The sequence below is a fragment of the Anguilla anguilla genome, chromosome 1 (genome assembly GCF_013347855.1).
Source record: "Anguilla anguilla isolate fAngAng1 chromosome 1, fAngAng1.pri, whole genome shotgun sequence".
In the NCBI taxonomy this organism is placed as follows: domain Eukaryota; kingdom Metazoa; phylum Chordata; class Actinopteri; order Anguilliformes; family Anguillidae; genus Anguilla; species Anguilla anguilla.
The window spans coordinates 49,060,455-49,085,480 of NC_049201.1; the positions used below are offsets into that span (position 1 = coordinate 49,060,455).

Below are 25,026 nucleotides of genomic sequence, written 5' to 3' on the forward strand. Positions count from 1 at the left end.
GAGACACTTCCTGAAATTTCTCTGCTGTTTCAAACTTCAACCATAATTTGTTGGAATGTTTTTTGATGAAAATATGAGACACAAACCTGGTGTACATTTCTGTTCTGCCACTATTATGAGAGCAGAGGCTCCCATAGTTATGAGACAGTAACACAGCTAGTTTGTTTGACTATTTCCTTCAAATAGTTGTGAGGTTGGAGTAATGTAGAGCTACATGTGTAAAATGTTTCTGTACCATAATGGCACCAAGATGAAAATGACAAACTGTGTTAAGAAATAAGGTATGCTTGCATTTTGAAGCAAATGAATGGTTTCTCCTTAATGTATCAAGGCTAAAATCTCTTCTGACAAACTATTTAGACTTTAGACACATCCATTCTTTTTTCACTTTCAAGGGATTTATTTGGTATGAGGAATGAAGTTCAGCAACCAGTAGTGGCAAAACTGTCTGTGAGGGAAAAAGTCAGACCAAGTTGCCAGTCAAAAAGGCTAAAAATGGCCAGTGAAGCTTTCTGGCACTCTGTGCCCTTCGTATCCTTTCAGAATTTTTTCTAAAGCCAAGGTTATACCATTCTGTCTGCAATTCAAAGGCCGGGACGCACTGCCAATTTACAGATGTTCTCCTGTTTGCACTTTCACCCCCACAGATCGTCTGTATGGACCAAGTGTTTTGGAACTCTGTTGCCTGGATACCAGGAGCAAGAGAGCAGCGGTGTAAACAAAATACCAAAACTTCATTTATAAGGAGACCAGATCCAATGCAGATTTAGCTTCCATCTCCTTTGTCTCATCAAAGACCAGAAGATGTTTTACATTTATGTCGCAATTATAACAACCAGGTGTGTACTTTGAAGAATAAGAACTTTTGTCAACCACCTAAAATCCTGGATTTTGGACAATCTAGTTATCTTGAATGAGATAAGTCCTGAAATGTTGTCTGTGCTGTCAGCATGTGTAACTGTATAATTGGAACGTGTGCACATTGTGTGTACAGAGCATGGAGTGTTACTGCCATTGTAAATGGACGGGAATAAATGACTGACTATTAGATTTTTTTTTAATCTTTTGAAAAGGGCTCCCTGTTGTATCAAGCTGAAGCACTGGTTCTTCTTACAGTGACTAGAACTGAATCGTGACTGTAACATTACCGCACTTCTTCTAGTGAGGCCATGTGTTTTTGGTCATCAGTCAAATTTAGTATTCAGTGTGTGAAATGATCATGTTGAAGGGAAAAATATTTCAATGCATTAAAATTGTAATGCGTAACAGGACAAAAAGTTCTGTTATACTGGATGAATACATTCTGAAGATACTGTATATCTCAGCGGTCATTGCTACAATCTCCAGCATTGTTCGGGGAGAGTGCAAGAAATTGTGCATCCTCCTCTGAACCACAGGGTTCCAATCATCACTTGCTATGACACCACCATCCACAGGTCAGAATCACACAAGCATGAGGCAGAGGAAGACGCTTCATGTGCAGCTTAACAGGCAAGCTTGCAGGTGCCTGACCAACCAGCAGGGGTCAGTGGTGTGTGGTGAGGTACTGTCATCTCAATCAACTGAAACCCACTCTCCCTGGGCAACCCAACAGTCAATTTTCCGCTGCCCTGCAGTATTGCTGGCCCCAGCTGGTACTGGCATCTGACTGCGGGTCCCACCTATGCACTGTAACAGAGGTGTAACAGGCTATGCCACCCAGCAGCACCCACATACATCTTCTAAGCACTACACAATATACGGCCCATGTCTAAAACAAAACAGTCTTGTACATATTTAACTTTTTAAATGACTGTTATTTCACAGAACATAAATTGTGGGCTTAGAGTATTAAGTAATGTACTTTACAATAGTTGTGTATACAATTATTTCGAACATGCTTTATTTTACTTTTCAAATGCTGTATGGAAATAGGTATAGGACACAGTTACATAATCATTCTTGAGACATGCTCCATGGTATTTATGTATTCCAAGTGCTTGAGAGGCATTCCAAGCCTTCAAGCAGCAGTGTTTTTCTTCTTTTACATATCACAGATGCTGAGGGGATAGATATGAAGCATTGGCTGTTAGCACATACTGAAGATATTCTGAATCATCAGATGTTTTGAGATGGGCTGGCAGGTTGTGTGGCCAGGAAAAACACAGGTCCTTGGTACAGTGATATACCCCAAAGATCCGAAATACTGTGATTGTGTAATAGGGTGGGAAATAATCTGAAACCATCACTCCCAGGGGAATGTTTTGACCAATTAGGTGCCACCCTGCTGGGCTTCCAGCCACAGTCAACCTGACATGGTCAGCTTTCAATCATATTCAATCATAGACTGTAAAAAAAGTGACTGGGACGAAATATAGACAAAATATGGACAGAGACTTGCAAAAGCATTTTGAAGCTGTAGAGGTACTGTTTTTGTGCTGCCATGTTGTACAACGGGTCCAGGTTGTGGACTAAGTGCGTGAGATACAACCCCCCCAGGAAGCGAGCTTCAAAAATGAAGCTCAGCCTTGGCCCTTTGGATTCAGTACCAGACTGGGTGTCATCTCACTACACTGAAACACAGTACTTTAGCAGGGTCCCTTCCATATGTCTTCCATATTTTCCTTTGTTTCCCATTAGCCAGACTTCCTTTTATGGTGTCAGCTACGATGTTCTATTATCATCAGATAAACTCTCCCAGCATGCAGTGTAGAAAAGGATACTTTCCTGAGCAAAACACTGTGCAGTAGTTTAGTCTTGCGTTCCTTGTCTCCATTTCCTGTCCTCCCTCTTGACTGAAGAACCAGACCTTTAAACTCCTGTTTCAACTTTCCTTATCTGTGTAGCCTATAACTGAAACCCTCCTTAGGCTTTACTGCAGACTCTTGTCTCCATGGAAACCTCAGCAACAAAACAGCACTTTCATCATTTGTAATAATGTCACAGCCGTAGGTTAATATTAACAGCCTGTTGTGAGTCAGGTGTTTAAAGATCTATGAATAGACGTAATTTCCATAAAATTAATGTTTACAATTTAAAAAATAATGAATCTGAATCATAATATGTCATTTCTATTAGTTAAATAGAGAATAAATTATGGAACAAAATATATACACTTTCTAAAAATGTTAATGGGGACCATGGAGTGATTTTGTCAAGGCCTGCAGTATTTTCACTGCTGATGAAGGGTCTACCTGGGAATCCACATTCCACACAGATTGTGGTGGTATTTGATGATAAAGCTATACATAGAATTCAGGAAATAAATGGTAAAATAGTTCAGCACAGATAATATAAATGATGCAGCAAAAATCGGTTGTACAAATATACATTTTGTGCTATTTTGATACATTGTGCAACAAACAGGGGCATTTAAAATGTTAATGCGATGTTTTTTGGATGTTTCTCTTTGCCATTCCCTGAATGCATCAAGATAACACCTGTACTCAGTGTTCAATCTGATTGGAGTTATGTCCCAAATGCACTTACATTGCTGTTTTTGGCAATATTCCATATAATATAATTACAATGGGTGGTAGAGCATTCTCTAATAGAGCTCCTGTCCTAGGGAACAACCTCCCTGTGTATGTGCGGGCTTCAGACATACTCTCAGTCTTAAAACTTAAAACTTCTTTAGTCAGTTTTATAGTTAGCCATTCCTACAGTCTTATATCCTGTTAGATAGTCAAGTATAATCATGGAGTTTATGAAGTTAAATGTGGATGTCTGGGCTGGATAGGTAGCATAGCCTGGCCATTACAGAACTGACACATTAGGTCGATTAGCATTAAGTATCAGGCTGGTCGTTACGAAGCTGACACGCTAGGTAGCTTAGCATCAAGTATCAAGCTGGCCTATATTTATGGAGCTGAAACACTAGGTAGCTTACACTCAAGTGTCAAGCTGGCCTTTACATCTTAACAACATGAATAAATACTATACAAATGTGGATCAAACGATGAGGGCATTGGTAGCATCTCAGTGAGATAAAAGCAGATTAAACACATTATAATTATATGGCATGTGATCTGGTTTCAGCCATATTGCTATTCAGATGGAAATGATGCTGATTTCCCAGAATCCCTATCTAAGTTTGGTAGAACTTAGTGGTATTGTCTGATTCTTAATAAATGGCATCTGAAGTCTCAGTCACGTTGCTACATGTAGAGCTGTGCTTCAGTGTTTTTCCCCCCTTCAAGGTTAGCAGAGACATCTGTGGAGTAAAACGTGTACTCATCGGGAAACGTGTAGTCAAATGTGCCCCAGAAGACCGAGCGAGCTGATAGGACAGCAGTGTTCTCTGCTTGCACATGTTATTCACAGGGACATCCCTTCTGCCTTTGAATGGTCAGCTGGCCTGTTATGCTTCATTCTTTTGAATTCATAAAATGTTCCTCCGTCGCCTTCACATTTTCAGGCCTGCCTCTCAAGGCCATGTGAAACTGAATTGCCGTCTACAAGGACCCGGCGAGAGACCGTTTTGCAGGATTGCAGCTGTTCAGTGCATTCATAGGTGAAAAGAAACATTTACTGTGGCTTCCAGTGCTGAATCCAACCTTTACACTGAACCTCCCCGCTGATTGTTAAAAGCACTGCCTGTAATACTGTGCTCTAAAATGCCTCGCCAGCTTACAAAAGCTAAACGTTCTGTGCGTCGATTGATTGTTGACATGCCAGCTTTTTTCTCTTTGACAATTGCTATTCAGCTCATTTGTGACAAAGAAAAGACAAAAGACTTTGGTGCTTTCATCAAGCTCTTTTAAAAGGACATTTCAGTGGGTCGTTTTTAATTTTCTCTGGAGCAGCTAGGCGAAAAAAAGAGACAGGCATTTGGGTTTTCGTTATATTTACCCATTTTTTTACCCTAACCATAATGTAGGAAATTGAAAATGATGTTTTGAAAACCTCTGAGTATTTCACGCACCGGTCAACGGTCAACCCATACGACATGCTTGCACTGGCACACCTGAAATGACACCCTCGGCAGAACTGCCCGACCCACCCTTTCTCCTCATGGCTAGCCTCCACCACCCTGTCCACTTGAGAGGGCTTGAAAAAGCCTGTCTTAATGGCTCCTACAAATCTCTGCGCTGTACATAAACAGTGACATCATGATACAGCGTGACATTGGTTTATCTGTACAGAGTGAAGTTAAACAGCAGAGTGATTCCCATCTACAGCTCATCCTTACACTGAGAGCTGGAGTTTCTCAACCAAGCCGTCTGGTGATTGTCTGTTTTCACGGTCAAGGAACTGGGGATAATGTTTCCTCTTCTTCTTCTTTCAGGAAACTTTCAGGATACCCAGATGCTCCATAGAATACCACTTTCAATGTTTCTTTCAAAGCATTGTTTTGAATTATGTAATGTATTAGACTGCTCAGATGCCTTGTCACTTGTTTCACCACTTTGGCAGCATGAGTAGCCTATTCCTTCCGATAGGCATCTTTTTTTATTGAAAACAGATATATTTGAAATTTTATAGCATTGCCAGTAAAGATCACAATCTGCACAAGCTTTGATCTAAGCCGGAGAAATAAAGGATCATTGCCATTTTCCCCGAAATTACCAAAGAAGATTTGGACCCAAGCAGGCCAGAGGTTTATGGTGATCCATTGTCTGGACTGAAGTCATTTCCTTTCAGCCAATGCACCCAGCAGTCAGGACCTCACTGCTTATAATATACTGTTAGCAGTAATCCCCTCAGTGAAAGAAAAATGAATGAATATTAATCCACTTCAAATTAGTATTCCATTTTATAATTTATATGGGGCAAGGCTGGAATAGAAAGAAGCTTAATGCAGTAAAAAAAAAAACTGCAATCAAAGGATTGAAAGCCATCAAGGCTGATGACTAGTCTGCTTAGTGCATAAATGAACATTACCTTACAGGGAGTTGTGTTAGTGGTCTAACAGAAATGCACCGTTGAAATAATATTTTTGTAGCGATTCCTGAAGTCAAATGTGCAGCTTTGGATGTAAAATTGATGTACATACAGATACATTAGGCAAGTTCATAGATTCTCTGCTACATTTTATTATTAAAACGTACAGATGGAGGTTGTATAGATAAGGTTGGTTTTTCTTTTAATGGACCCACAACTTGTATTTCAATGCGCGTCGCTCATGTGGTTTTCTCGTGTCTGTTGATTCTGTAATTATGGCTGTAAAGCTGTAAAGAGGGGGCTCTGGAGTGTCACATCTGGCCAATGGTGCGCTCTGCTGTGGCGGTGCATCCAGTGGCCTTTACTGGACGTGCACTGCCACGAGCCTGATTCCACAGGTAGGGTTTTTAATATCTGGACAGTTTATGTGAGCATGGCCGAAACGTCCAAGCATCAACACCCCCCACCCCCCCACCCCCCTCCCCCACTGTTCCATTACTCTTCAGTTTAAGCTTGGTGGATTATTGTCCTGCTGTGGCACTTGCCGTGCCATGAAAAGGATTTTTGCCATGGCATGCATTTTAAAATGATCCAATTTGACATTCTGCCATGTATTTTAAATAAATGATATATATTTCAGTTGAATTTTTTTGAAAATCATATTCATAAAAAGTATTTTATTTAGCTCACCGTGTTCAGTGTACCCTGTTTACGCACATCATAAGGGATGTTTCAGATCTTTGCTCAATATCTTCAGTCACTGATATACTTTTTTAGGTTTAACTTCCACTTTATTGGTCATGTTTTAATCCAAGAAACAGCTCACAGTTACACACCAGTAATATGGACCATTGCACAGCAAAGGTGTTACTCTATTCACAGAAATTATGAACTAGACAGTGCAAGTCACACATCCCCCCAAAAAACACAAAAACAGTGGAGACACACTAACAGAAAGTAATTAGTTCACTAATTGTTACAAGTTCTTTGAAGTAGCTGAAATACAGGTATGTGCAACCAAAAGAAGTACATAAACCTTATGAAACTTAACGGTTTGTGTTTCTAATCATATATACCCAGTTGACCAGCTGGATATAGTTTAGCTGTCTTGACGTAGTTTTTAAGCTGGCTCAATGCCCATTAGGAAGTCTGATTTTACAGTAGCTACCACAAGTTGTATTTTATATATTGAGAGCAACGAGCCAGCCATTGTCTGAGAGTGAAAATCTGAATAAAAGTATTTGGTAACTCTATGTGGCCTTTTCTTGGTTACAGTATTGTTTAAAAGACCTTCCAGCAGTGCAAGTTCTAAATGTACCACCTCACATCATAATGTGATGCCATTTTTCTGTAGAGGTACCGTAGTGCTGGCAATTTCTCCATTTGATTTATTCAGAAAATAACCTTCATTTCTGTCTCATTGCTTTGACCAGTCTAGTGATGTTACTGGACACTGAAGCAACAATACACAAATTACTGCTTTAACAGACAGTCTAAATACTAACCAGATGGTCCTCATTTTAACATTATGTGTCTGCGATCGTTGCAGTGGTGAGTGCTGTGATTTTTGTATATTCACAAAGGGGCGTGGTTAAAGAAGCAAGAGTGCAGCAACACAGAAAAAGTTTTGTTATTTAAAAAGGGAGAACAACTACTAGAAATATGAACACGTTGTAAACTGTCAAATTCATGACTGAGCCAAGGTCAACAGAAGTATGAGAAAAGCTCAGAAAGAATGTTTTTTTTTTTGAACAGCTACAATATTGACAATTATTAATGTATAAATATAAACAATGCACCTAGCCATGACTTTGATAGTCCAATGAATAACAATATAAGCTATCTTCCTTTTTTACCTTCTAAGTAAGAATTTTATCATCTCAAACTTGTCTTTAATCATTCATCTATTGAAATGACTTGCTTTTTTCAGTTAATTCTTGGGCACATAGCCTTGTAGAATGGAGACAAAAATAGACACAAGACAGCTAAATAAAATGGAGACAAATAAGTTACTCATATTTTTCATGAAATATGCATGAAAAATACAAATTAGAGGGATTCTAAATGTATTGACAGGCACTAGAGTTAAATCATTACATAAATGTTATTATTTATTAAAACATATGTAGTTGCTGAAGAGATTCTGTTGCCTACATGCTTGTAATATAAAAATGTGATACTGGCATTTACAACATGGCATCAGTGTCATCAGCCTCCTTGGCCTTTCTCTTCTGTTTGTTCTTATTAGACCTGTGTACGACGACGATCAGAATCACAGCTGCAGAAATAAAAAGGAAAAGGCAATGACAGAATCATTAAACCAGCAGGTTCACCTGAGTAATGCATTATTTCTCCTTGCTTATAATGTTAATTCAGTAAGTCTTCATCATCCCATTTTTAGCTAATTGGTTTCAGCGCTATATATACTAGGTACACTAAGGCTCACACATATTATTATCAGAGTTACTACCCAACAACCAAAGTAACAAACAAAAACAATGCAGAATTATTATTATTATCATTATTATTATTATTGATAGCAATAATGTTATTAGTAACAGAGTTATTGGCTAATTGCTATTATAATCAGATTACAAATACAATAAACAATAAAAATACCTATATTTACTCTACTCTATTAAATGTTTATTGACACCGTAATTCAATGGCAGAAGGTAAAGAAACCGTGATGAAAGAGGAGGAAGAATCTAGTTCCTGCTGAAACACACTGACCGATGAATCCGAAGGTTCCTGCCAGGATTGCCACCGTTGTGGGCATGCCGTACTTCCACGCGTGGGCCTCAGGCTGCATGTAGCAGTAGCCCAGCTCTGTGCAGTTACACACTCGCACTGTCGGGGAGAAAAAGAATGTGTAGACATGGACATGGTGCACTATAAACAATGGATGATGACTCACTGATGCCATAGGCTCTCAGCTCTGCGTTCACATTCAGCCGAGTACACAGCCTCCGTATCCTCATTTATGAACTACCTTTACCAAAGCATGTTAAAATATAAAATCCAACATTCCAGATGTATGTATAGCATAAATAACACTTTTTACACTATCTTGGGCACATTTACCATATTATTTATGGTGTGTTACAATTTCTTCACCAAGATTAGCTTTTCACATTCGACCAATGTTTTGTTTGGAAACCATAATTCATTTTCACTTTTTCTTTTCAATTAGAGTGAATATGCGCAGAATTTACATTGTAAGACCATCAAAAAACCATAACATTGGTTGGATGTGAAAAGCTAATCTTGGTGAAGAAATTGTAACACACCATAAATAATATGGTTGTAAGGGTTGCACATGTTCAAACATGGACACAGCCATGGCCTGGTTATTTTAATGTCTATTGCCTAGTGTCTATATTTCTTTCTTTATTTTCTTATATTATGATATATTTACTGCTATTGTATCATAGATCCAACTGTGTAATAGCTACTATAACCAGTTAATATATTGACTTAACCAGTTCCTGAACATTGCAGCCAAGTCATTTAAGAGCAGAGAGAGAACAAAGTTGAGCTCTGGTCTTCAGTGGTGACTGGCATCACCTTTGGACATCTAACCAATTTCAGAATCAGAATACTTACCAACTCATATTGTAATTGGCGACACTTACCCTCAAACTTGTTAGACACTCCCACACCTGCATTGTCTTTCACATTTATGGGGAGAATGAATGTTTTTTCATCATCTGGTGCCTTTTTCAAAACCAGTTTGGCAGAAGTGTCTAATCATGGCAACATGAGATAGAAACACATAAATTATCACCATGTTACACATTTGTGATACAGGCGGTAATCATCAATTATTTATGAATTAATCAGAAATCTGATAATTGTGTGAAATTCCAATTTTCATTGATATAATGTGCCTAACTGCACATATTTTATCATGGATGTCATGACTCAGCTGGAACAAATCACCATCAGAAAACAATATCTTTTTTGGCCAGGTGCGTGGGCTTACATACCGTCGACTGTTTCGATTTGCCAGTTGAGGAACTTCTTGGGCTGGGCTATAACGAAGGTGAACGGTTTGCCGAAAGGAGGGCTGTCCCTGTCTTCGGCATACAGGAAAACTGGCGTGATTTTCTTTCTGCAAATAAAGGCCTGGTTTTCTGTGAGCTTGGGAACGTTGTCGTTCACGTCCAGGATCCGGACAGTGACATCCTTCTGTACCGCTCTCTCCGGTGATTCTGTGGGTAGAGAGAAGACAGTCATCTATGGCACATTCGTTTTCTCTCATTTACTGACTATTTAAATATATTAATATACACAGCACATTTGTAAATGAGCTAATCACACTTGTGCAATTGTTCATCTGCTAAAATTGCTTGCTTTTTTCTGCTTTCCCAATGAATAATAATTATAATAAGTATTATTATTATTATTATTATTATTATTATTTTTATTTTTTTATTTTTTATTTTTATTTTTTTATTATATAATTTGGTCACCTTTTTGATATTGCATGGAATAAACAAGTGTAAATAAAAGGGTGATTTCCTTTTTTGGGGGCATTTCTTTCTTTCTTTCTTTTATGTCCCCAATTTAGAATCACCAATTCAAATCTGCAGCCACCGCTGTGTCACCTGTGTCTACACACCAGGAGCACTGCAGCCGAAGCGTGTGCCGTCCCTCAATGTGCTCACCTGCCAGTCAGCGAGGGTTTTACACGCCACTGGCTCCACGGTGCAGTACTGCTTTGTTCTGTGGTGAGGAACTAGTGGTAACCCGAGTGACTCTGGCCTCCTCAAAATCACCCTACCATATTGTGGGGTGAGGCCAGTTGTGTTGTGCCCCTGCTTTACCTTCTTTAGTTGTGAACCACTGGACGGGCGTGAATGTGTTTACCCTTTTCATAAGCGGTGACTTTGACGCTGATCACTGCCACCTCCTCATGGTCCAGTTTGGCTTTGGTCTTTATCTGCCCTGTCTCTGCATTGATCTCCAACCAGTTATGTTCATCTCCTTCCAGTTTGTATCTAAACAAAAGCAACAAAAAAAATGCTGACTGATCACATGCAAACTTGATCTTATTTCACCGGCTTGCACTCTCAGTCTTTACTTGATTCAATGTTGCATCTGATGCACTTGGTTGATATCGTGCAGGCAGTATGTTGGGATTTTGGCAGTGACTGATGGCAGTGAAATTACCTGATTTCTTTACCCTCTGGATCCTTGGCATCCATTTTGACAATCGGCGCTCCGACTGTAGCGTTCTCTGGAACGCTCACCTCAAAGATGTCTGTGTCAAACTCTGGGAGCTCGTCAACACCGGTGACCTCAATGCTGACGAATGCAGTCGAGTTGGAGTCATACTCCACTCCTGGCACAAGGGGTTCAGGATTTTTGGCATCGATTCGTAGACGGAAAGTGGATTTGCTTTCAAAATCTAGGGGCTTGGAAAAGGAAACAAGGTCTCATTCTCAAAAGTGCGTGTGGTGCACAGTCAGTCCTCCATTGGATATACTCAGTGAGTAAAATAACACATCAAGCAAGTCTGAGTTTAATTGTTACCTTAGCAACATAGATGTTTCCCTCTGCATCAATGGCGAACATCCCATCTTGGTCCCCGTCTGTGATGTGGTATTCCACCTTGGAACTTCCAGTCCCAGGGTCATCAGCATCCGTGGCCAGGACAGAGAGTAGAACGGTACCTGGGGGTGTGTCCTCAGGAGTTGTCGTTGTTCCGTACTGAAAAAAAAAAAAACACAAAACAAACAATGGAGGAATGCTCGCACTGGTGAGGAGGGTAAATACATCACAGTACTAATAGAATTAATTTGGCTGGTGCAGGAACCATCATAAAGTCTCCTCTTATTAAAGCAACATTAACAATACTTACGTCATTTTTCTCAAACACAGGGATCTCGTTATTGATATCGATAACCTTGATGACCATCTTGCATTCGTTGCTTAAACCTGTAATACAAGGTTTTTATGTGAATCAAGAAAGCTTCAACTCAATAATTAAATATAAGAAAACACACAGAACATGTGTGATGTGTGTTAAACTCGTAATTTCAAGTGGTAGAAATATTTTGTGTATTAACAAAGCTCTTGATACACAGTCACGACAACAGGTCTATATAAAGGAAGTAAATCTGTCCTGTATTCTTAACTGTGAGTATTTCTATTTAGGGGACAGGGTCAGTATACACTTCTCCATTATCAGAACATTTTCAAAAATATTTTGCAACATAATGACTGTGATTTACTGCCACTCGACAGAGTACCTGTTGCTGCTCCTGCTTGATCAGAGATCTTGACTGTGAGGCGGTACTCTGGGATTTCCTTCCTCTTGGGTAGGGTGTTTCTAATCTGAATGGTCCCACTCAGTCCGTCAACATTGAACATGGAGCCAGAAGAAGGGATGGGCTGTTGTGTCAAAAGCTGGTAGCTGAGCAAAGAGTTTATTTCTTCATCAAGGTCATAAGCACCCAGGGCTCCAATCTGGCTCCCTGAAGGCAAATAATATTTCATTAATTTGCATCTTAAATGTCATTTACCATATAATGGTATACAGCCTACTTGTAGTTATAGAATTCTGGGCACAGAAAAGTGTGAATCTTTTTCAGTTGCTTTGCATAACTGACAAACATTGACTTGAGTGATTGGGTCGCAGTACTTGTCTGTTTAATAGACACTGCAGAATAAAATAGAAAAAATATATCAGTCACATTTTGGCAAAAGTGATGTGAAAGCAAACAAGCATTAAGGAATGGGGACTGTTAAGGCACCAGTATACTCAAAACAAAACCAAACTATTTGTTCAAAATGATGCGTTTCAATCCAGAGATTAACAAAAATATGCTTGAGTCTATCAATATATCACATGGTTGGCGGCGTCACTTTTGACTTGCCAGGGGCAAAGTTCAACTTTATATTTCCATTCATCTCATCCCTGTACTGTCTAGATGGGATATAGGATTTCAAGAGGTGGTGTTTCATCCCACAGGTTTGCCATGATAGGAGAATTATATACTTCAAAGGATACAAGTTTGACCTAATTTGTTTGCCAAATTAAGAATAAATTGTTTGGACAGAAGGGTAGCCAAATAAATGATGGGGAAACTATTCGTGCAAGGTAGGTAGCTAGGTACCTCGTTTCTTTTTTCCCCATTTCTATAAATAGTTTTCCCATTTTTTATTTAGCTACCATTCTGTCCACACGATTAATCCTTAGTTTGGCTAACAAATTCTTCAAACTTTACTCTATTTAATTCTTCTATTGTGGCAAGCCTATTGGATAGGACACCACTTCCTGAAATTTCCTGTATCCCATCTAGACTTGACCATGGTAGCATCATCATGGTCATGACTGGAATACTTTTGAAGAAGTTGCTGAACTTGTGCACGGATATCATCATCTTAATGATCAATCACGGAAAGATTTTGAAGACAACGAGATGTGTTGAAATTCCAAGCACAAAATTTCCATTAAGTTGGGCGTCAATAATCCACAATAAATTGTGCAAAGCAACTTCGGAGTTTGGAGGACATGCTGTCTGTCTGCTGCAACTGTACAAATGTGCCCCATTGACTGCGCGGCTCGAAAGGGAACATAGGTTGCCTTACAGAGCTAAATGGGGAGTGCCTGGCAGTTGCTTCAAGAGAGATAGGCCTTTAGTCTGTTCTCTTTTGAATTACTGGTGGATGTTGTGCCAACAAAATGGAGGTACAAGGAAAAACACGTTTTCATAACCAAATGAAGGATCATACCCATTGCCTCATTTTCCTGAACCTCAAGCACACTTTCCTCCTTCTCACACATTGGTGGGTTGTCATTGACATCCTCCACGATGACTGGGATTTCCATGGGTTTTTCCAAGTCAGTGCCCTCCCCATCTTGGGCAAACACCACCAGCACATACTGAAACACAGTACACACAGTACACAGGGCACATCAGAGTCATTAGGCCACCTGGCTAAAATTTGAATTAATGATTGAAATATTAAAGCTATAAATATTGAAATAACGAGAAGCTTTCATGAATAGCTTGCCAAGCAGCCGTATGTATCTGCAGTCAAGTAACTGGAATTTTAACAGAAGTTGTGGTTTTGAAATTTAACAAGGCACAGTGCTTTATCTAACTTGCTTCTGTTAAAAAGTTTAGAAAGGCTGAGCAAAGTGGCCCAGGCTAATGCCATCTATACAGAAAACTAGTAATGTAGTGTAATGCACTTATTGTAATGTATTGCAATATAATGTAATGGATCATGATGTAATGTAGTTACCGTATCTTTCTCCTCTCTGTCCAAAGACTCAGTGACAAATATTTCACCTCCTTCATTTATAGAGAAAGGGAACTTGGGGAATCTCTCCTTCTGGCCCAGTTTATAAAGTGCTCCAGGACTGTTTGACTGAACCTGTAGACAAAACATTGATAGATATAACAATAAATAAATGAACTCTTAATGACAACGGCTGATTATGTGCTGTATTACCAAAATTAAGTGACCATTTTGCTGCTGAAAAGAATAGCTTGTCTTCTAAAGTTTAAAAATTAGGAATAGAGAAAAACTGTGATCATAAAAGAGTAAGATCCACCTGTTACCTCCTTGGCCTAAAGCTTACCTGAGCAATTTTCATTGGGTATTCAGCCTCCAGGTTCTCGCGAATCGTTACGGGACCTGGGCTACGCCACAAGTTTTGCTTCACCACAACAGTCACTTTGGCGTTTGCACTGAATGCATTCTCCGATGCCCCCTCCAGATCCTGGACCCTGACTATCAGGATGTAGTCAGGTTCATCCGCCGGGTTCATCCTCTTAGATTCTGCAAGAAAAACCTGAATATTCGCAAGTTGCTTTTACAGTTGAAAGTGCGTCTGAGATGCATTTATGCACCTCATTGAGAAAGGAGATGATAAGGGGAGATGTTAGAAAGGCTTGATTGTTTTATTCTTTAAAGCGAGCAACAGGATGGAAATATAATAACTGAAGAAGCCATCATTGCAAAAAATGAAAGAGAATACATTGTTGTGTTCAGAAGATATGTTTTTCATTAGCCATTTCCTCAATGACAGTTGTGTACATTTCTTATAAAGACAAAGGCCACAGTTATTCAATTTTCAGTTGAATTCCAGGCCCCGCATGTGACTAATCAGCCCACTCTTAATTAGATTGTGTGGCACGTTTCATCTATCAGTCCATCTATCTGTGCGGCACATTTTCGGTCCTCCTGGTCTCTGTCACAGGTGGCCCAACGCACATGGCAATGCATCTTCCCTGTCCTACTTGTGAATTTAGACTGTAGGGTACGCCCTATTTCCAAATGACAGAGTCTGTAAAAAAAACATCAGCTTGATGAGCTGTGCCTCCTCAGTGCACTGTGAAACAAACCCAACAAAGCGGCTCAGGTCCAAGTGAGGCCATTATTCTGATCAAATCCATTGTGCTGTAACGCAGAACTGCACCTCTCTGTTAACAAATTATTTTTCTGCTCATTGAAATAAGACAGAGCTCCTTTGTGAAGTAAATGAAATAAAAAGCCATTCTGTGTTCACATGTTCCAAAGCACCAGCTCTCATTGTCTCTTTGTTCCTAGTATGGATATGGTGAGTTGTAGTTAGGTGTTGTGTTAGTAATGATGAAAGAAAAACAGATCTCCAATCTCACTGTTATTCGTAATAAATTATTTGATGTGTTGATCATCTAGGAAGCATCACCACAGTAAAAATCAGTCTGCTGTATGGTCAATTTATACTAAAATTGGCATATTATTATTTTAAAATTGTTATGTTATTATTCTAAAATGGGTTATTATTATTTGAAAACAGGGTCAAGACCATCAGTTTAAAGTTAAGTGCTCTGACTCTTCTTTCTATAGCTTGCGGGCCACCATTGGTTTTTTTTCAGTAGCTTGCAGGCAGGGCTACCATTGGTTTGCAAATATCTTGTTTTTTAAAAAGTTTTTTATCTGCTGGGAAACGCCTATTGTGATTAGCAAAGATGCCACCAGGGATTCTGGGCACCATGAAAAAATCTCATATTGTGCCCAACCAGATGTAGGGAACATGTAAATATGATTGACAAAAAGAAGTCTCATATTTAAAAAGTATTTGTTCACTACTAATTACTATACAAGGATGTAAAAACTGGATGGTATTACCATTATACCAGTCTGGTCAGAAACTAAGAAAATCAGCCATTGCAATAGTTTGTGCTTCCTTTTCCAAATCCAGACTAAATTTGTCAGTACCAAAATCTCAAGCAATATTTTACAATTATACAATACACGTGAAAATAATATATGCAATGATTAATTTACATGAAAAACATGCATCATCAAGCATGTTATGAGTAAGTAAAACTCCCATGGAAGCAGGATGAGAAAAATTTACAAATGGATTCTTCAGAATTTTCCAGTTCCATATGGCAATCTTTTTCTGGGTTTTCTGATTTCTGAGATTTGCTAATGCCGGGAAAGTGCAGGGAAATTGCATTAATTTCTAAGAGGTGCTTTACTTCCTTGAAATTGTTCTTGTCAGAATTTTTGATTAGGTTAATTGCAACACAAGTCAATTTGTGAAAGGGCAGAACAGGATTTTAAGTAATCCTTTAAACAGGACATTTTTGTGAGTTTTCTTCCTTCTGAAACTGTGCTTGTCATAATTTTTTTTATTATATTTCATAGGTGTTAATGACAGCCATGACATAAAATTCACACTGTCCTACTTTCATGCGGTCTGACCTGATCTCTCAACACAGGTGAAGAAAGGATTCAGTTCGTAGGACATTTCCTTGATGGGAGTGCAGTACTCTGCGAATTTTTTCTTCAAGTTTTCCACACTGCCTTCTGGGTCCACTTGCATTCCATACAGAATACTTTCTTTGGCACTCAGATGCTCCTCTCCTGCAAGTTGAAAAATTCAGAAGTTTGCCTTAATAGAGTGTCCTAGAGTGTAAACATTTCTTACACTTCCATGTCCTTACATTTTGTCATCCATTCCACTGCTATTTCAGACTAAAAGGTTGACTTGGTAACCAGCTCTCCATCTGAGGTCGCTCCCACAGCCAGTGCGGTCCATGCAGGTCAGCGGTGACTTCACTGACACCAAACTGCTTTTAATCCATTGACCCTGAACTTTGCCAGACATGTGCTTAATAAGAAAGCCTTATTCAGGGGAGAGATCTGAGATGCTGCTACATACCGTCTGGAGTGATGGAGATTTCCCCAGTTACACTGTTGATCTGGAAAAGAGGCTTTTTGAGTCGGTCTGGGATTTGGTTCACAATGCTATAGCTTAGCTTGGCATTGGGCGTGTCAGGGTTGTCCAGATCGGTCGCAGAAACTCTCATAAAAGGTTCACCTGGAATGCAACACACACACACACACACACACACAGTGAATGAAAAACATACATCCAAAAATATTTTATTTTTAAAAATGGATCTGGACCTCTGGACCATCTAAAATACTTTGTTATAGATAATAATCAACACAGTGTAATAGATGAAAAATAATGTGAGTCTCTTCTTCCCCAGCTGATTATATGAGTGACCTTATACATAACATGTATATAGAGCTCCCACACATAAATGCATTTGGAGGGGAACATTCTGAGGCAGTCCAAACAGTCAAGTCATGTTAACATTCCACAAGATATAGCTCCTTTGACAATAGTTACATCAGAGCAATTACAAAAAAGATGGACTTAGTGTGCAACAGTAAAATGGTATCCTAAAATAATATTATTATATAATATAAATTTACACAAAGACAACATGACCACAAAGACCAGATAATATAAATACATCATCCACTTGTTGACCCTAATGCTGAACACTGCATTAGAGACGAGAAGTGGACTGCAGCTCCTGAGGCTCAGAAATTGCTTCCTCCTATATGTATTATTCAGATAAGGCAGTATGAGGTGAGAGAGTGACAGCCATTAAGCAAAAAGCGTCAGACTGTGTTGCTGGTCAGAGGAGGGGGAGCCAGTGAGCGGTCACACGCACGCACCAGCTGAAGTCCGCTCCATCACTTCACCGTGGTATTCCACCAGGGAGAAGACCGGGGGGTGGTTGTTGATATCCTTTACGTTTATGGTCACTGAGTATGGTCCATCCACTATCTCCGTGTCAATTTCTCCGTGGGCTTCAATCTATCACATCAAATCATAGACCAGAAAGAGGAGTGACAAAGCCTTAAGTGAATGTGTGTGGTGAATGTATGTATGTATGACTCATACAGTACTCTGCCATTCACAGGAATGTCCACGTTCTTGTATTATGGTAATGACAGTTCAATGATCTTCATAATGACACTTTATTTGATGTCCTCTAATTCTGCAGTACTTCCCACCCAGGACGCAAAAACACACACATACATTTCCCTTACTGTACATTTTTACATTTGTACAGTACTCACATAATGGCAGAAATAGAAAGTATGGTGAATAATTAACAACACTGAAACTTGCTGAAACAGTTCCATGCAATAAACCCTCATCCAGAGAAAAGTCTATATGGACACAAGGAAGAGATGTTATTATTTTAACTGCTTCATAAGAAAGGGTTATGGTTTTAGTTTTTGTTCTGAAATACTATATATAGGGGGCCTCTAGTGGCGCAGCCCGTAGAGCGCTATCCACGTGCTCAATGTGAGCTGCGATGTTAGCGGTTTGAATCCAACCGCCAAACTTTGTCGCATGTCTCTCCCTCTCTCTCCTCCTAATTTTTCCTGTCTCTCTACACTGTTCTATCAAATAAAACTGAAAAGGCCCAAATATATACATATATAGATAGATATAAAAAGAAATACTGTATATAGTCCTGAATCTGTTCTGTTTCTGCAGGTAATACGACATCATAAGGACAGGAGGAACTGCGAGACACTGTACCTGTAAATTGTGGGTGGATTCCTCTGCCCAATTTAACGGCTCCACCAGGTATAGCCAGCCTTCTTTGGAAATGGAAATTTTTCCACTGGTTTGGCCCGTCACTTGATATGACATCACCTCAGGTTGGGCTGATTTAAACTGAGGCCAAACACAGTTTATAGTTACAAATACAGATTATGACAAAAGCATATCAAACCATGTCGATACACTTATATGGCAATTAAGGGACCGACTTCAGTGGTGTCCCCTGTTTTGCTCAAAGCTGCCAACCCAGAGTTGTTCAGTGCCAAAGGAAATCCCAAAGAGTGTGTTCAAATCAAATCAGGCTTTTCCCTTTGTTGAAAAGTCTTCTGTCATTTTTAGAGATGCGTCCACTGAAATGTGCCGTGCCAGCAGCCATTTCATTGCTGTGACCCCCCCCCCGCAAATTTGCAGTTGCCAAGATGGAGGACTGCACTGCTGGCACAGGCAAATCACAGCTGCTGGATTAAGTGCAGTCCTTCTGCTATAGCTGAGACTGGCAGATTCAGGATTAGGTCTTAACTGTGGGACAATCACTACTCTAAAAAAGTGCCTTGGCTGGATACGCCACTCAGCAGCCCAAATAATGATTCCTTTTCAGATCACCTCAGCAGGCCATAGGCCCCAAGGAAAGGGTTCACTGCAAGAGGGGGCCAAAACGCATCGAATGTGCTGCGTGAGAAAGAAGATCTACCTCACTGTAAAGGCCACTGACTCAACAATACTACTATTCCAGACAAACCTGAATATTTGCCCTAAATTGAAGAGTAAAAACAGAGGGATAGTTAGCTTTGTTGTGTTGCTGTTCATGCCTACTTAACAGCTGTTATTGCAGAATTTTTATTGCTGTTATGCAATATGAACGGTGACAAAATGTGCTGGCAGGCTGCACCAGGCGTTAAGCCGGCATGAAGTGTGGCTTGAAATGCCAGTTGGTGTGTGAGAGAACGGTATTACTGTAAGTGAAAGCTAGGGTGTATCCTGCTGTCTGGAAAATGAAGTAAATAAAGAATAAGCAGTCCATTGTCTTGTGAATGGTCTAAAACAAACAAATATCTTTCCCCTGTGAAGAAACATAAACACACACAAGTGCCTACCTGAAAGATTGGATATGGTACTTCAGTTCCCTCTGGTACCTCCAGGACCTTATCCCCCATTGCTCCAATCCGGTCCTCCCATCCCTCTCCAACAGCCTGTGAGAGTGATGAGTGAGATGAAATGTTCTGGCTCTAGAATTTCTTACCATAGCAAGTCAGACTAAATATACCATATATTCAGGCTCGTTTGTTGATGCAGTGTACATTGTGTTTCATCACATGGCCACATTGCTTGGATTTTACAGTAGCATATGTGGGGGAGATCTGACCAACCAGAATATGATCAAATCAAGATTGATCACACTGCAGGAAGTGAATTCACCACAGTGCTGAAAGATTACTTTAATGTTCTAACAGACATTGTCATTGAATTGGTTTTGAGTTGGTGTAATGATGGTTTAACTCTCATATTCTTTTGTATTTGGAGTACTCAATTAAATTTGCACATCTTTCCACTGAAAATCCTCTCTCACAGCTTAGGTATTTCATTGACAAAGTATTATAATGAAATGTTTTTTTTTACATTTACGGCGTTGTAAATATGTGTGCAGTGCTCAAAAATGCAAACAGATGAATTTGCACATTCAACATCATGAACTGACAATTGGAGTAGCTGCCCTTTACTCATTAAATAATAATCTAATATACCACTAAATTAGCTCACCAAACCATCCCTATCCACAGACCTAACCTCAATATCATTCCATTTAGTGAAATGAAACATACCATCTTTCCTTGATTCTGTGCATTGCTTGAAAATAGTCTTCAGCAAGACACAACAGACTAATCAGGACTCAGAAGTTATACTTACTCTACCAATCAGAAGAGCCAGGGCCATCAAATACGGCGTTGGAAGCATCTTGGATTAGCCAGTGACGGAGTCCTGCGGGGGTGGGGTTAAAACATGAGTAAGAAATGCAGTCAATGAAAGGCGATGGTTGGACGTCGATTGAGCAGCATGCGGCCCCCTCTTTAAAAAAGCATTCGTGTGTCCCCTGTGATGGCTATTCAGTAACGAGTGTTCATTGCCCAACTGCACGCGCGTGGAGGAGTGTGAACCGGACACATAAAGGGAAGGTCGTGGAAGGGAAAAAAAGCCTTTGATAACAGCGGCCCTTTTCTCACGGTCAAACACACTCAGCAGATTGCCTCTCCTGTATTGGGTCTCAACAGCGGGTTATTTATTCACATACTATCTCTGTCCTATCTGAGAAGAGACTTTGGAGCCAGGAAATGGGTGTTAGGTTTGGGTGTGAGTCTTCCACATGATTTCAGTGTCTACACTATGTGTTCAGAATGAATGGCTAAAATTAGACTTCAAATATATTTCCACAAAAGAAAGGTCATAACCTAAGAGTATTTCATTGGATATACATTACTAAGCAGTTGTAAGTCAGACTTGTAAGGGCCAATTACCCCTGGTGCGCTCAGTACCAACTAAATAAAGTCAGCTATCCCCAGAGTTTGACTTTTTCCAGAAAAATGATTATATCAATTAATGCTAGCTAATGTTAGACATTAGACAAAGGGTAATTATTAAGCATGAACAATAAATCACCTTTCGGAGAAACGCCCGAGATGCCGTTTAAGATGAACGACATCCCAAAAAACCACAAAACAGGGCAACAGCACTTGTAAGCATTCTAATTCAGGGCATCTCTTTCTGTACTTCCGAAGGCCATTTTTGCCCCCCCACAGTTTAAATCACAGGTGACATGCCGTCTTTGGAAAGGTCATGCATGGGTCTGCCCTCGGGATGACCTTGGACTTAGAAGCAGAACGGCGCTAAAGGAGCGAAGGCCTGTGAATCTCAAGCAGAAGAAGATCTGAGGTTCAGCAAACCACTGAACTGCATTTGTTTGTTTTTTTTAAATAAAAATCCTACGGCTTTACTATTACTACTGCTTTATACTGTCTACAGACAGCAACAGACACATGTCACTGTTTCTGATGGGTCATGGAAAAAAAAAATATATATCTGTTCAGGGTACTGTAGGTAGATGATCAGAACACATGTTCAAAAATCACTTTAACCGACTAAGAATATCTGACATTAGTCAAATTATTGTCGTTTCAATGTATCCTGACACATTGCAAGGAACATGGTTTTTAGGGTGTGTCAAATAATCTCCAACTGTTACATTTTACGGGAAGATTGCACTCACAGCTAGGCACAATAAACTAAAGGACTGCAAACAGGTTCTCACATAGTGATACTGTTTGTATAACAAATGTGGTCACACCTGCCAATGATTACACCCCCCCCCCCTGCACCACATATCATTTAAAAAATAAAAATAAACATTTCTGGCTATTTTTTAGAGTAAAATCCAGGATAATGTATTGGTTGGCTGTGAAAAACACATTGAATGCGACTTTTAAAGGGCTGCTAATTTGCTGCATACTGTGCTGAAAACCAAAAGGTTACAAGTTAAATTTTAAAAAAAGTAAAACTATTGTCTGTTGGAGACTGCACAAAGCTAACAAATAACAAAACTTAAAACACTTTCTGTTTGATTTTTCAGATCATAACGTGTAAAAAAAAATGAGAGGTAATCAGTTGTGTTCCCGCACACACAGAAAAGCCCTTTTAAGATCCTGTAAGCTCTGGAGAATGCGACAAATGCAGCGTGGCGTATCTCACGGTCAGCTGAAAGGCGCCCCAAACAGACTGCCAGCTGTCTGCATTTATGTAGCTACACACGCAGAACAAGTCAATAACTAAACTGCTATATTAGCCAGATACCACATCAGTCCACTCTTTAGGCTTTGGTGGTTTATTCTTGTCAGAGGAACGGGTGACTCTGATAGGTGACTCTGACAGCGACAAGGTGACATTGGGAAGTCCTCAAAGCAACCTCAGGGCACCTGCGATATTCACCCTTTTATATGACAAGATTTAATTATGTGTACAAACATGTGTATGCACGTCAATAAATAAATGACTGAATTACTGGTATGAGATCATATGCATCGTAACATAACTGTGACCTAAAAATTGTATTTAAAAATCATGTAAAGACATTGAGGCATTACGTCTGAATGTATTTCATGTGTATGAGTCACACGAGACTAAAATGTAAAATGTGACCAAATGACTGAATGTGTCCCTCTTCAGCGTACAGTAAGAATGCACAGTAACATTAATGATTTAAAATGCATTCTCAACTGAATGAATTAAATAATAAAAACAGCTTTCCTGATCTTTCCTATATGCATTATGGGAAGGTAGCTCCTTTGTGGGAACTATTCAACTGGAAACTGAAACAGGGCCTGCTAGTATTTAAGCCAGTCAAACTCCATAGCTAGCAGAGAACACAGAGGAGGAAATGAATGACCTCTACTGTTTTCTGTAATTTCTTGCTCAGCTCAATTCAATAACAGTTGAAATTAATCGACTTCAATGATCAAAATCTGTTTTATTTTATTTACTTATTTATTTGTGGGGTGGCATCAAAGTTTCTGACTAACCTGAAATCCTTTGAGCAGACCTTGAATCTTGTCACTTCCTATGTGACAAGATCACTCCGACAGACCAACACCCCTTTAGTTCAATAATGGCAAGACCTCTTAATTTCCCCAGTCAAAGGTGCAGCATTGACAATTTTGTACCACCAAGTTGAACCCGGTCATTAATTCCTCAAATTTAAAGCAAATGAGAGTTGAAAGAATAAAGTCTTCAAAGAGAGGAGAGAGCTGAACGTACCTGCTCAGAGAGTTCCCTTGTCACTCCTCGGACTACTGAGGGAACAATGTAGGAGACTTGCCCAGTGCCAGTGAAACGTTAACTCACCAGCATTTTATTGGACCTAATGATTTGCTAATGATATTCGCTACAGGTGCAAGGCCGGCCCAGATGGGTGTGTTCTATAGGGATTTTCAATAGATGGGTTATGTGAAGGTGCAACGTCTCACAATCGTATGTGCAACGGGCAGATATCGTTAAAATTGACAGAATCCAAAAGCAGGCCTCTTAGTTGTCAAAATCCTTGTCTTTTACATGAAACTTTTTAAAATGCTATATGGTGCTATGGGGGTTCATTCTATCAATTCTTTTTGTACATCATGCACAAAGTGTTATCTTCTGTTAGTGACACTCATTAAATATGAAAACATTAGGAATACAGCAGGTAGGAAGGTAGTGCCCATAATCCCTCCTTTCCCATCCACCCCCCCCCCCCCCCCATTGTCCCATGTCTGACTTGAAGGGGAGGGTGAGGTGACCTACCTGGACAGGGAAGCAGGCAGCAAAAGGGGCGTTCACAGAATTTGCTGCGTAAAAGGTGACTGGCTCGGGACCGGAAATGGTTTGAGCAATCCTGGCAAGCAGACTTTAAACTTTGGACTGCTTCCTGTCTGAATTTTTCTACTGGGGCCATTGCTGATGATCAAACCAGCTCAGTTTTGCATTCGGGACTTGAACCTCCCCAAAGTCAAAGAATGGTCTAAAGGTGTTCAAGACCTGTACACAATCAGTACAAATTATTCTACCCCTACTTGTCGCACTGTTACTGCCACTAAGGATGTTAACGGTGTACTTTGTTCTGTTGCTTCTTTTATTAACTTTGTATTGTAAGTCACCCTAGATAACACTGTCTACTAAATGAATGCAATGTAGTAGAGCTTTTATCATACATGAACCATGAACATGAACTCTTGATAATATTGTCTACTTAATTAATGCAACATAATAAAAATCTTCCTTGTGCATGTGTGCGCCAAACAAATGCTTGCAGGACAATTACCGGAAAAAGTCAAATTGCATCCTAGAAAATATCCAAGTATACCATATTCTGGTAAATTCCCTGGTCAATGTTCTTGCCAATAATCAGAATAATTTCTATTTATTTAACTTGTGCTTATCACATATAGAGTAACAATGAATTAATCATCAAGGGGTTTTGTTTCAATGTGATAATTACTTAGTTGCACATGCATTGTGAGTCCGTATGATACTGGCATTGAGCTAAGTAAATTAACAAATGTTTGACCCTTATCTCTTTTTTTCACTGGTACTAGTAAATGCTTAACAAGGGTTAAAAAGGAAAGCAGGTTTCTGTCAGCTGGCAAGGCTAGCTTTTTTCCAGAGGCATCCAAAATGAATATTGCTCTTGACTCTTATGGCCCACAACTGCCATAAAGTAAATGTGTATTTCTTTGATCCTGCAGCTGGACCCA

At 39.6% G+C, this 25,026-nt stretch overlaps 1 protein-coding gene across 1 annotated transcript; it reads right to left on the reverse strand.

The window, feature by feature from the left end:
- Positions 1 to 6,628: 6,628 nt before the first annotated feature.
- On the reverse strand, positions 6,629 to 23,641 carry cdh17 (cadherin 17, LI cadherin (liver-intestine)). The gene is made up of 19 exons (XM_035402090.1): positions 23,555 to 23,641; positions 20,660 to 20,731; positions 19,849 to 19,944; positions 18,731 to 18,868; positions 17,851 to 17,992; positions 17,039 to 17,197; positions 16,579 to 16,740; positions 14,462 to 14,661; positions 14,122 to 14,253; positions 13,606 to 13,756; positions 12,120 to 12,344; positions 11,729 to 11,805; positions 11,401 to 11,577; positions 11,038 to 11,282; positions 10,735 to 10,865; positions 9,852 to 10,076; positions 9,498 to 9,608; positions 8,596 to 8,712; positions 6,629 to 8,140 (listed from the first exon to the last, which is right to left on the reverse strand). Exons 2-19 carry the CDS (start codon positions 20,705 to 20,707, stop codon positions 8,049 to 8,051), a joined length of 2,628 nt encoding a protein of 875 aa, XP_035257981.1. The 5' UTR covers positions 20,708 to 20,731; positions 23,555 to 23,641; the 3' UTR covers positions 6,629 to 8,048.
- Between the last annotated feature and the right edge of the window lie 1,385 nt (positions 23,642 to 25,026).

Excerpts from the sequence above, each read along its gene's own strand:
- cdh17 (XM_035402090.1), bottom strand. The coding sequence starts at position 20,707 with ATGCTTCCAACGCCGTATTTGATGGCCCTGGCTCTTCTGATTGGTAGA. Across the intron at positions 17,993-18,730 it reads AATCCACCCACAATTTACAG|ATTGAAGCCCACGGAGAAAT; the intron begins GTACAGTGTCTC and ends TTGATGTGATAG. Across the intron at positions 17,198-17,850 it reads GATGGAGCGGACTTCAGCTG|GTGAACCTTTTATGAGAGTT; the intron begins GTGCGTGCGTGT and ends GTTGCATTCCAG.